The sequence below is a fragment of the Oncorhynchus mykiss genome, chromosome 22, assembly GCF_013265735.2.
Source record: "Oncorhynchus mykiss isolate Arlee chromosome 22, USDA_OmykA_1.1, whole genome shotgun sequence".
Taxonomy (NCBI): domain Eukaryota; kingdom Metazoa; phylum Chordata; class Actinopteri; order Salmoniformes; family Salmonidae; genus Oncorhynchus; species Oncorhynchus mykiss.
In genome coordinates, this window is record NC_048586.1 from 21,815,090 (window position 1) to 21,828,869 (window position 13,780).

The window sequence follows — 13,780 nt, forward strand, 5'->3', positions numbered from 1 at the left end:
GCCTTGAATTCTAAATAAATCACAGACACACTTAACCAGCATGGCTACCCCAGAATTCTGCAGTGTTGCGCCATCCCATCAGGTTTGGTTTTAGTGGGACTATAATTTATTTTTCAACAGGACAATGACCCAACACACCTCCGGGCTGTGTAAGGGCTATTTTATCAAGAAGGAGAGGGATGGAGTGATGCATCAGATGACCTGGCCTCAACAATCCCCCAAACTTGAACATATTGAGATGGATTGGGATGAGTAGGCTGCAGAGTGAAGGAAAAGCAGCCACTAAGTGCTCAGCATATGTGACAAATTTGTCAAGGCTGTTGGAAAAGCATTCAAGGTAAAGCTGGTTGAGAGAATGCCAAGAGTGTGCAAAACTGTCAAGGCAAAAACTGACTATTTGGTGAATATCAAATATCAAATATATTTTGATTTGTTTAAACCTTTTTGGCTACTATATGATTCCATACGTGTATTTAAAAGTGTTGATGTCTTCACTATTATTCTACAATGTAGAAAATGTAAAAATAATTTTAAAAAATCCTTGAATGAGTAGGTGTTCTAAAACTTTTTGACCGGTAGTGTACAGTCGTGGCCAAAAGTTTTGAGAATGACACAAATATTAATTTTCACAAATTCTGCTGCCTCAGTTTGTATGATGGCAATTTGCATATACTCCAGAATGTTATGAAGAGTGATCAGATGAATTGCAATTAATTGCAAAGTCCCTCTTTGCCATGCAAATGAACTGAATCCCCCAAAACATTTCCACTGCATTTCAGCCCTGCCACAAAAGGACCAGCTGAAATCATGTCAGTGATTCTCTAGTTAACACAGGTGTGAGTGTTGATGAGGACAAGGCTGGAGATCACTCTGTCATGCTGATTGAGTTCGAATAACAGACTGGAAGCTTCAAAAGGAGGATGGTTCTTGGAATCATTGTTCTTCCTCTGTCAACCATGGTTACCTGCAAGGAAACATGTGCCATCATCATTGCTTTGCACAAAAAGGGCTTCACAGGCAAGGATATTGCTGCCAGTAAGATTGCACCTAAATCAACCATTTATCGGATCATCAAGAACTTCAAGGAGAGCGGTTCAATTGTTGTGAAGAAAGCTTCAGGGTGCCCAAGAAAGTCCAGCAAGCGCCAGGACCGTCTCCTAAAGTTGATTCAGCTGCAGGATTGGGGCACCACCAGTACAGAGCTTGCTCAGGAATGGCAGCAGGCTGGTGTGAGTGCATCTGCACGCACAGTGAGGCAAATACTTTTGGAGGATGGCCTGGTGTCAAGAAGGGCAGCAAAGAAGCCACTTCTCTCCAAGAAAAACATCCGTGACAGACAGATATTCTGCAAAAGGTACAGGGATTGGACTGCTCAGGACTGGGGTGAAGTCATTTTCTCTGATGAATCCCCTTTCCGATTGTTTGGGGCATTCAGAAAAAAGCTTGTCCAGAGAAGACAAGGTGAGCGCTACCATCAGTCCTGTGTCATGCCAACAGTAAAGCATCTTGAGACCATTCATGTGTGGGGTTGCGTATCAGCCAAGGGAGTGGGCTCACTCACAATTTTGCCTAAGAACACAGCCATGAATAAAGAATGGTACCAACACATCCTCGGAGAGCAACTTCTCCCAACCATCCAGGAACTGTTTGGTGGCCAACAATGCCTTTTCCAGCATGATGGAGCACCTTGCCATAAGTCAAAGTTGCTCGGAGAACAAAACATTGACATTTTGGGTCCATGGCCAGGAAACTCCCCAGACCTTAATCCCATTGAGAACTTGTGGTCAATCCTCAAGAGAAGGGTGGACAAACAAAAACCCACAAATTCTGACAAGTTCCAAGCATTGATTATGCAAGAAAGGGCTGCCATCAGTCAGGATGTGGCCCAGAAGTTAATTGACAGCATGCCAGGGCAGATTGCAGAGGTCTTGAAAAAAAAGAGTCAACACTGCAAATATTGACTCTTTGCATCAACTTCATGTAATTGTCAATAAAAGCCTTTGACACTTATGAAATGCTTGTAATTACACTTCAGTATTCCATTGTACCATCTGACAAAAATATCTAAAGACACTGAAGCAGAAAACTTTGTGGAAATTAATAATTGTGTCATTCTCAAAACTTTTGGCCACGACAGTTTACAGTTACATACTCTTAGGTTGGAGTCATTAAAACTCGTTTTTCAACCACTCCACACATTTCTTGTTTAAAAGTGCTCTAGCATAGTGGGCAGCATTCGGAATTTTGGATGAAAAGCATGCCCAAATTCAACTGCCTGCTACTCATCCCCAGATGATAAGATATGAACATTATTAGTAGATTTGGATAGAAACACTCTGAAGCTTCTAAAACTGTTTGAATCATGTCTGTGAGTATAACAGAACTTATTTTGCAGGCGAACCTCCGAGGACAAACCATTCAGTTTTTGTTTTTTTAGGTCACTCTTTTCAATGGGTTTTCATTGGGAATCCAGATTGCTAAGGGACCTTCTTGCAGTTCCTACCGCTTCCACTGGATGTCAACAGTCTTTTGAAATTGGTTGAGGTTTTTTATTTTGTGTAATGAAGAAGTTACACAGTTCAGAACGAGACTAGAGTGAAGAGGACTCTTTGTTAGAGACGCGTGACCTGAAAGCTAGCTACAGTTTGTTTTCCTCCTGTATTGAACACAGATCATCCCGTCTTCAATTGTATCGATTATTTACATTTAAAAATACCTAAAGTTGTATTACAAAAGTAGTTTGAAATGTTTTGGCAAAGTTTACATGTAAATTTTGACATATTTTGTAGTCACATTGAGCAAGTTGGAACCAGTGTTTTTCTGGATCAAACACGCCAAATAAATGGACATTTTGGATATATATAGACGGAATTAATCGAACAAAAGGACCATTTGTGATGCTTATGGAACATATTGGAGTGCCAAAAAAAGAAACTCGCCAAAGGTAAGGAATTATATAAGGAATTATACCTTTATTTCTGCGTTTTGTGTCGTGCCTGGAGGGTTGAAATGTGCTTGTCAGTGTTTGTTTACTATGGTGCTATCCTCAGAGATAATTGCATCGTTTGCTTTCGCCGAAAAGCCTTTTTGAAATCTGACATATTGGCTGGATTCACAAGTGTAGCTTTAATTTGATATCTTGCATGTGTGATTTCATGAAAGTTTGATTTTTATAGTAATTTATTTGAATTTGGCGCTCTGCATTTTCACTGTCTTTTGGCCAGGTAGGACACTAGCATCCCACATATCCCAGAGAGGTTTTAACAAACTATAGTTTTGTGCATGACACATGCCATTTTTCCATCAATTGTTTACGGACAGATTATTTCACTTATATTTCACTGTATCACAATTTCAGTGGGTCAAAAGTTTACATACACTAAGTTGAATGTGCTTCTAAACAATTTGCAAAATTAGAGAAAATGATATCATGGCTTTATAAGCTTCCGTTAGGCTAATTGACATAATTTGAGTCGATTGGAGGTGCACCTGTGGATGTATTTCAAGGTCTACCTTCAAACTCAGTGCCTCTTTGCTTGACATCATGGGAAAATCTAAAGAAATCAGCCAAGACTGCAGAAATAAAAATTGTAGACCTCCACAATCTGGTTCATCCTAGGCAGCAATTTCCAAACACCTGAAGGTGCCACTTTCAACTGTACAAACAATAGTACACAAGTATAAACACCATGGGACCACGCAGCCGTCATACCGCTCAGGAAGGAGACGCGTTCTGTCTCCTTGAGATGAACGTACTTTGGTGCGAAAAGTGCAAATCAATCCCACAACAACAACAAAGGACCTTGTGAAGATGCTGGAGGAAACAGGTAAAAAAAGTAGCTATTTCCACAGTAAAATGAGTCCTATATCGACATAACCTGAAAGGCCGCTCAGCAAGGAAGAAGCCACTGCTCCAAAACCGCCATAAAAAAGCCACACTACGGTTTGCAACTGCACATGGGGACAAAAAATCCTACTTTTTGGAGAAATATTCTTTGGTCTGATGAAACAAAAATAGAACTGTTTGGCCATAATGACAATCGTTATGTTTGGAGGAAAAAGGGGGAGGCTTGCAAGCCGAAGAACAACATCCCAACCGTGAAGCACGGGGGTGGCAGCATCATGTTCTGGGGGTGCTTTGCTGCAGGAGGGACTGGGGCATTTCACAAAATAGATGGCATCATGAGGGTGGGAAATTATGTGGATATATTGAAGCAACATCTCAAGACATCAGTCAGGAAGTTAAAGCTTGGTTGCAAATGGGTCTTCCAAATGGACAATGACCCCAAGCATACCTCCAATGCTGTGGCAAAATGGCTTAAGGACAACAAAGTTAAGGTATTGGAGTGGCCATCACAAAGCCCTGACTTCGATCCTATTGAAAATTTGTGGGCAGAACTGAAAAAGCGTGTGCGAGCAAGGAGGCCTACAAACCTGACTCATTTATACCAGGTCTCTCAGGAGGAATGGGCCAAAATTAACCCAACTTATTCTGGGAAGGTTGTGGAAGGCTACCCTAAACATTTGACCCAAGTTAAACAATTTTAAGGCAATGCTACCAAATAATATTTTAGTGTATGTAAACTTCTGACCCGCTGGGAATGTGATGAAAGAAAGGAAATAAATAATTCTCTCTACTATTATTCTGACATATTTCACATTCTTAAAATAACGTGGTGATCCTAACTGACCTAAGACAGGGATTTATTACTAGGATTCAATATCAGGAATTGTGAAAAACTGAGTTTTTGGCTAAGGTGTATGTAAACTTCCGACTTCAACTGTATATATGTTTATATATATATTTTTACACATATTGAACCTCTTTTTTGGTCAAGCACAGACTACTGTACCTTCATTCTTTCATTTGTTTTTCTTAACCGGTACCGGTTACATCCAGACGAGTCCTGAGCCACTTGTGGGGGTCGTAGAGAAAAACTGAGAGAATTTCCTCTTTCCACAGTGGAGTCCCATTAGTTTGTAGCTCAAACGGTTCGGACTCTACCAAACAGAATTGGCACATGGACCGTATCGACTTCAGACGAGTCTCCTGACACTTGTGGGGGCCTTGGAGTAAAACTGAGTTTGTCGGCCAAACCGTTCAGATGCAACAGACATTTACGTGAGAAGACACATTTTTAGAATGTCTCATGGTCTGAATAACACAGCTCTAGCTCTGCTATCTTAGACCGCAGATGAGGAATTGCGACACTAGTGGTTTTGATGGATTGAGACGCATCCAATGCAAAACAAACAGATAAAACTGACAGATTTTGATGGGGATTTTTTTGTAATGCAACTTAGATTGATGCACAGGTGCGTCAGTCGACTCTAGGGGGTTTAAGCAGAGATTCTGATGTTGGATTTCATTGATTTTAATCTTTACTGCATCTCTGGTTACGAATATATAGTACAGTATATTTCGGCCTTTGTGGTAAGTATGACAAATGCATTTCAATAAAGCAAAGCATTATTTTGTAATTAATGAGATGTTACATTATCTTGATGCCTCTCAAAAACATTATTTTCCCAGCAGTAAAACAGTCAACATGACTTCTCAGCTACCCAACCTAATCAATATAAAAGCCTTACCTGTCCATTCGATGACCTTCACTTTTCCTCCTCTCCTTTTTGTCGGACTTTGCCTGCTTCCCACCCAAGAGAGATCCAAGCTTAGGCTCCTTCTTCTCCTCCTTTCCCTTTTGAGTATCTACGTTTTTGCCACTCGGAGCTGGGAGCTTGTTCTTACGGAATCCGAACCAGTTTGCCAGGGATGAGACGGATTTCTGCTTAGTTTCAGTTGTCTTCTCCTGCTCCTGAGATTTCTGCAAATTCTCCTTGATTCCCATCATGACCTTCTCCTCGATGATGGACTGCCTTTCTGGTTCCCCATGGATGGGTTCACAGAAGGTGCTAGAGAGCTGTATCTCAGTCTGGAGATGTGATGTTGAGTTTAACCTCTTGTGTTTCAGATCAAATCGATCACTGGAAGCCCCCAGATGTGGAGGTAGTGGTAAGCCTTCCTCAATCATGAAATTGTTAACGTGGGATCTGTTCATGGGACAATGGTAGCTGTTGGAGCAACTCATACTGCCCCAAAATACATCACCAAGAGAGTTCAAAGAGCTTCCTGAGTTAGTTTTGATGTGAGAACGGACTTTTCCTGATCTGCTGACGTTTGGTCTGTCCATGTAACGTGCTCCGAAGCTTTGACTGCGAGCCTTTGCTCCGTTCATCCCCATAACTGGGTGGATAGGAGGCTGGGTAGAGACTGAGACTGAGCGCTTGAATAGCCAGCCCTCTTCATCAAATCCCCAGTCCAAAGTTACACCATTCTCTGCTGCTGTAGGTGGGAGTGTAGGCTCCTCTAGTGAGCTACAGCGGGTCTTGAGATTTCTCCTAGCATTGACCTTGGCTACAGCTGCATTGACACAGTGCATCATTGGACGTGTGTAGGTGTCCTGGTAAAGGTTTTCAAAAGTCTGCACTCCCCTTGTAGCAGTGTTAACTGTAGAGTTGTTGCCCGGCTTTGAGGTTGACTCATTGGTTTTGGAGCCAAAAATAATGGATGACTTCACTACCCTGGTCATAGAATGTTGAGAGTTACTAACTATGCCATGGCAGAGAAGAGATGCTGAGGCCTGAGGTAAGAGCTCTGTACTTTGTAGCTCATCATTGCTTTGCTGGGACACAGGTAAACAGCCCTGGTTTGGCACCACAAAGGGGGCACTATTTTCCTGATGGGAAGCTTGTGCCACAGTCCAGCTCAGTGAGGATTGGGAATAGGCTGTTTCCTTAGATTCTCGAATAGGGGTAGAAGTTGGTAAGGTATGGTGAACTTTGGTAGGGACCAGTTTCGGATACTTTTTCATCTGAGAGCCCATTTTGTGATCCATATGATGAGTGTCTTGCATTTTGATGGGGGCTTGAGCTTGCTTTTGTAAAATAGATGAATGATGACCTGACTGAGATTTGGTGCTATTGGTGGTTGCCTTCACAGTGCTAGAGGTTTGGGGCTGAACCACAGGCTTATGCGCCTGAGGTAATGAGTCATGATCAGGTCGTATTAGTAGGGAGGTGGTCCGACCTGGTGGGGGTGGAGGAGAAAGGGACGTGATATCATTGCGAGGTGGATCGGAGTGCTGGTCTTGCTGTCTCTGTTTGAGTGGAAAGCAAGCTGAATTGTTGGAGTTGGGGGCTTTTGCTCCACTTGATGGGAGTTTGGAGACTGGTTGGGATACTTTAGATGGTCTCTTGGGGTAATCATTCAGCCCAGGGGGCTTAAATACCTTGACCAGTTTCTGAGGTGAAGAAGAAGGGGACCTCTGTACCCTATTCTCAAGTGGCCCTGAAGTTCTTGCACCAGTAGCATTCTTACCTTTCTCAAACATTTGTACTGATGCCTTTGCTGGACCTGGTGCCTTGTTGAGGTAAGTCTTTGTGCCAGGGCCACTGGACTCAGGAGTGTTCATGTGGTTCTTGGACCTTTGATTGACCTTTATCAGCTTCTGATGTAGAGGCTGGTGTAGCTTGGCCTGGTCTGGGCCTCCGTCCGCACTCTTGCTTCGGAGGAAAAAGGCCTTCCTTGCTGAGTTGCAGGCCTTAGGCTTTGCTTTCCTCTGTCGGGACTCCAAAATGGTGTAGTCCTTGGTATCAATTTCACCCTGGCTGTTCGGCTCTCTGTAATGCTTCGTATCCATGGAAGCACTGCGCTGTCTGACCTCACTAACCCAACTCAGAGCTCTGGATGCTGAATGATGAATGGGTTGTCTCACTTCCCTAGCCCCTGTCTCTAGTTGTTTGTCTGTAACTTTTTCTTGTGGCTGTTTAACACTCTCTGGCCTCAAATTGCAACTGTCCATAACATTCCAGTTTGTAAAGGCAGACTGCTTGTCTTTTTCTATCCAGTTTGTATTCTCAAGTCCACTCACAGTGGTAGGGGTCGCTGTTGGGCTAAGTCCAGGCTTCAGTGTAGGACCCTTGAGCAAGAAGACGTCTTTGATAGGTGAGGGGGGGTTGCTGGGACTTCTTACGAGTCTTACAGGCTCCTCTTGGGAGTTGTAGTCCGTAAAGCTCTTTTCCCCTTGTGCCATTTCCAATTCAGACGCAGGCTGTCCTTCCAGATGATGAGTGTCTTTGATGGGTGGGCAGCAAGACTCCCTGACTGGGGATTGAGGCGATTCATCATCTGCATCGTCCGAGTCAGAGATTAAGGTACTGACTCCTGCTCCTGGCTTGAAAGGCTTTCCCTTTGCCAATGCGGGCAGTACCCCTATTGGATGACACTTGACCCCTAGAGAGTATATGCCCTCGTTGGAGGTCATGCAGTTCTTGAAATGTGACGTGGAGGCAAGTGAAGATGGCTCCTGGGGAGCTGGGCTGCGCATTTGGAGCCTCTTTAGGCCCTTCAGAATGTGGCCCTCTTTCCAGCTTAGGTCCGGCTGCTCTGCTGAGACAGAGCAATAAGTTGCACTCATCCTCTTCTCTCGATTTATTGCAGACTGTTACAAAAGAGAGAGACAATTTAGTCATCAACAAGAAAAAAGAAGACATGGAATTTATTGATGAATGTTGAGGAACCTTCCTGCATAGTAACTTATTACAAGTTTACTTCACTGAATGAAACAGCAATTTGTTTAAGATCAGACTGGGAGACTCACCTGCTTGGTGGAGCCGCGTCCTTCTGCCCAAGTATGTGAGCCACTGGAGTACTCACTACAGGCACTGGATAAGGAGGCCTCACTGCCACTGCAGCTACTGTGTGGACAGGTCAGACTCAGCAGGCTGGGCCACCTCACTGCAGGAACACCGGCCTTCCCATTCCGTTGGACCTCCTGAAAAATAAGGAGTGTGTTCAGAAATTCAATTCAATCTTTACTGCCTCTGGAGAGTAGATAGTGATCCAGGCACCTACTGCTCAGTACGATACAAAGTAAAAACTAATGTGCAGCAGAAGAGGCCAAAGTACTATCTACAGTTGAAGTCGGAAGTTTATATACACTTAGGTTGGAGTCATTAAAACTCATTTTTCAAGCACTCCACAAATGTCTCATTATTAACAAACTATAGTTTTGGCAAGTCGGTTAGGAAATCTACTTTGTGCATGACAAAAGTAATTTTTCCAACAATTGTTTAAAAACAGATTATTTAACTGGGTCAGAAGTTGACTGTGCCTTTAAATAGTTTGGAAAATTCCAGAAAATTATGTCAAGGCTTTAGAAGCTTCCGATAGGCTAATTGACATCATTTGAGTCAATTGGAGGTGTACCTGTGGATGTATTTCAAGGCCTACCTTCAAACTCAGTGCCTCTTTGCTTGACATCATGGCAAAATCAAAAGAAATCAGCCAAGACCTCAGAAAAAAAATGGTAGACCTCCACAAGTCTGGTTCATCATTGGGAGCAATTTCCAAATGCCTGAAGGTACCACGTCCATCTGTACAAACAATAGTATGCAAGTATAAACACCATGGGACCACTCAGCCATCATACCGCTCAGGAGGGAGACGCGTTCTGTCTCCTAGAGGTAAATGTACTTTGGTGCAAAAAGTGCAAATCAATCCCACAACAACAGCAAAGGACCTTGTGAAGATGCTGGAGGAAACAGGTACAAAAGTATCTATATCAACAATGAAACGAGTCCTATATCGACATAACCTGGAAGGCCGCTCAGCAAGGAAGAAGTCACTGCTCCAAAACCGCCATAAAAAAAGCCAGACTACGGTTTGCAACTGCACATGGCGACAAAGATCGTACTTTTTGGAAAAATGTCCTCTGGTCTGATGAAAGAAAAATAGAACTGTTTGGCCATAATGACTACCGCTTGCAAGACGATGAACACCATCCCAACCGTGAAGCACGGGTGTGGCAGCATCATGTTCTGGAGGTGCTTTGCTGCAGTAGCGACTGGTGAATTTCACAAAATAGATGGCATCATGAGGTTGAGAAATTATGTGAATATATTGAAGCAACATCTCAAGACATCAGTCAGGAAGTTAAAGCTTGGTTGCAAATGTGTCTTCCAAATGGACAATGACCCCAAGCATACCTCCAATGTTGTGGCAAAATGGCTTAAGGACAACAGAGTCAAGGTATTGGAGTGGCCAACACAAAGCCCTGACCTCAATCCTATAGAACATTTGTGGGCAAGGAGGCCTACAAACCTGACTCAGTTACACCAGCTCTGTCAGGAGGAATGGGCCGAAATTCACCCAATTTATTGTAAGAAGCTTGTGGAAAGCTACCCAAAATGTTTGACCCAAGTTAAACAATTTTAAGGCAATGCTACCAAATACTATGAGTGTATGTAAACTTCTGACCCACTGGGAATGTGATGAAAGAAATGAAAGCTGAAATAAATCATTCTCTCTACTATTATTCTGACATTTCACATTCTTAAAATAAAGTGGTGATCCTAACTGACCCAAGACAGTACATTTTTACTTGGATTAAAAGTCAGGAATTGTGAAAATCTGAATATAAATGTATTTGACTTAGGTGCATGTAAATTTCCGACTTCAACTGAAAATACAGTGGCTTGCGAAAGTATTCACCCCCTTGGCCATTTCCTACTTTGTTGCCTTACAACCTGGAATTAAAATGTATTTTTTGGGGGGGTTGTATCATTTGATTCACACAACATGCCTACCACGTTTAATTAAGATGCAAAATATTTTTGGGGGTGAAACAAACAAGAGATAAGACAAAAAAAGAAAAGAAAACTTGAGCGTGCATAACTCCCCCCCAAAGTCAATACTTTGTAGAGCGAACTTTTGCAGAAATTACAGCTGCAGGTTTCTTGGGGTGTCTCTATAAGTTTGGCACATTTAGCCACTGGGAGGCAAAACTGCTCCCGCTCCTTCAAGTTGGATGGGTTCCACTGGTGTACAGCAATCTTTAAGTCATACCACAGATTCTCAATTGGATTGAGGTCTGGGCTTTGACTAGGCCATTCCAAGACATTTAAAAATGTTTCCCCAAAAACCACTCGAGTGTTGCTTTAGCAGTATGCTTAGGGTCATTGTCCGTCCCAGACTCAAATCTCTGGAAGACAGGTTTCCCTCAAGAATTTCCCTGTAATTAGCTCCATCCATCATTCCTTCAATTCTGGACAGTTTTCCAGTCCCTGCCAATGAAAAACATCCCCACAGCATGATGCTGCTACCACGCTTCACTGAGGGGGATGATATTCTCGGGGTGATGAGAGGTGTTGGGTTTGCGCCAGACATTGCGTTTTCCTTGATGGCCAAAATGCTCAATTTTAGTCTTATCTGACCAGAGTTCCTTCTTCCATATGTTTGGGGAGTCTCCCACACGTGTTTGCTTATTTTTTTCTTTAAGCAATGTATTTTTTCTGGCCACTCTTTACATAAAGCCCTACTCTGTGGAGTGTATGGCTTAAAGTGGTCCTATGGACAGATATTCCAATCTCCGCTGTGGAGCTTTGCAGCTCCTTAAGGGTTATCTTTGGTCTCTTTGATTAATGCCCTCCTTGCCTGGTCCATGATGTTTTGGTGGGCTTGGCAGGTGTGTTGTGGTGCCATATTATTTCCATTTTTTATAATGGATTTGATGGTGCTCTGTGGGTTGTTCAAAGTCTCAGATATTTTTTTATAAGCCAACCCTGATCTGTTCTTCTCCACAACGTTGTCCCTGACCTGTTTGGAGAGCTTCTTGATCTTCATGGTGCCGCTTGCTTGGTGGTGCCCCTTGCTTAGTGGTGTTGCAGACTCTGGGCCTTTCAAAACAGGTGTATATATACACTGAGATCATGTGACACTTAGATTGCACACAGGTGGACTTTATTTAACTAATTATGTGACTTCTGAAGGTAATCGGTTGCACCAGATCTTATTTAGGGGCTTCATAGCAAAGGGGGTGAATACATATGCATGCACACTTTTCAGTTTAACATGTTTTTAAACCTGTTATTTTCTTCATTTCACACCAATCTGGACTATTTAATGTTTGCATGAAATCCCCCAAAAATCAATTTAAATTACAGGTTGTAATGCAACAAAATAGGAAAAGCGCAGAGGGGGATGAATACTTTTGCAAGGCACTTTACCTCTATTAGCATGTTAACTGAAAGATTGCATTCTTTTGTCACATCCTGATCTTTGTGATTGTCTCCAACCCCCTCCAGGTGTCGCCCATCTTCTCCATTATCCCTTGTGTATTTAAACCTGTGTTCTCTGTTTGTCTGTTGCTAGTTCGGCTTGTTTGTTCCAGTCAACCTGTGTCTCAGCTCCTGCTTTTTCGAGTCTCTCTTTTCTCGCCCTCCTGGTTTTGTCCCTTGCCTGTCCTGACTCCCGAGCACGCCTGCCTGACCACTCTGCCTGCCGACCGGTACCTATGCCCCACTCTGGATTAACAACCTCTACCTTACCCTGAGCCTGCCTGCCGCCTGGTACCATTGCCCCACCTCTGGTTTACTGACCTCTGCCTGCCTTGCCTTGTCTATTGCCTGTCCCTGGCTTCTTTGCTGCCCTTCTTGACACCAGGCCATCCTCCAAAAGTCTTTGCCTTATTGTGCGTGCAGATTAACTCACACCTGCCTGCTGCCATTCCTGAGCAAGCTCTGTACTGGTGGTGCCCCGATTCCGCAGCTGAATCAACTTTAGGAGACGGTTCTGGCGCTTGCCCCCTGGGTTTTGGAGCTGGGTTTTGGAGTTCTATCATATCTCAAAAGGTAATGCATAATACAGTATGGGCAATGATCAATAATCACGCAGTGATCTATTACTCAGCTTCATTCCTCCTCTCTTAGCCTCTGCCTCACTGGCTGGAACCATGGAATCTTCTTTCCCAAAAGGAAAATTCTTCATCAAAATGTCAATCACATAGTCTGTGAGCAAAGAGAGAGTGTTTTCAGCCATACTTGATGGGTGAGAAGTTACATCAGTAGGAAAACAAGTATGTAGCCCTCTATTTTCAGTAGTCTTTCCACTATTATTTAGCAAGTATCAAATTGTATGAGGGATAAACCTTTGTTTATCCATTCACAACTAGTCCCAAAGTTGGGCATACATACATACATACACGCATGCACGCACGGAAACACGCAAACACACACGCACGCACGGAAACACGCACGCACGCACGGACGGAAACACGCACGCGCGCGCACACACACACACACACACACACACACACACACACACACACACACACACACACACACACACACATAAATGACTTAAAGATGCTGCGTCAAAAGCGTGCTATAATTGCTCAATGCGGTTCTGGGTCAAATCCAGATAGAAACACCCTGAAAGATGGCAAGTGTTGTGTGCGCTGTGACTCCTCTTTAAGTAGCATTGATCTCTAGAAGGGCAGCCATCGCCAACTTTCGCTCAAAATCATTAGTGTCGTCTGTTAGCAATAATTGATGTGAATAGTAAATAATTGCATCAGGGAGCTGGGGACGAGGTCAATTTGGTCCATTCATTGATATTCACCTAGTATTTGATGATCCGCTCTATTCTTTATTTCCCATGCGCTGCGGCAGAATGCCAAACCAAAGCACGTTCCAGCGGACTAATCTGGGAGCTAATTGCCGTTGGCAACTCCAAGAGTTTCTCAGAGATTTTACATCACTGATAAAGTCAGATAAAAACATTGAATTTACAGCAGCAACTACGATTCAAGGGTGACTTCAGTGCCAGTGCTGGGAGAATTGTTCCTCCTTTCATTATCTCAAGGACTTTAAGGGAAGTTTACTGTACAATAACTCAAATGTTTGTGTTTTTTTTGCTACTGAGATTACTTTTGAAAGTGAC

The 13,780-nt window shown here is 43.2% G+C and overlaps 1 protein-coding gene across 5 annotated transcripts in view; it reads right to left on the reverse strand.

The window, feature by feature from the left end:
• Positions 1-13,780, reverse strand: part of LOC110501594 (nck-associated protein 5) — a 125,294-nt gene that overhangs the window by 26,662 nt on the left and 84,852 nt on the right. For all 5 annotated transcript variants that reach the window (XR_002470225.2, XM_021579271.2, XM_021579269.2 and 2 more), the window contains exons 8-9: positions 8,661-8,834; positions 5,593-8,501 (exon numbers count right to left, since the gene is read on the reverse strand). Coding sequence is in view for 4 of the 5 variants with exons in the window: in XM_021579271.2 (XP_021434946.2) it covers positions 5,593-8,501; positions 8,661-8,834 (3,083 nt within the window). In the remaining variant the exon portion in view is untranslated. The remainder of the gene's footprint in view (positions 1-5,592; positions 8,502-8,660; positions 8,835-13,780) is intronic.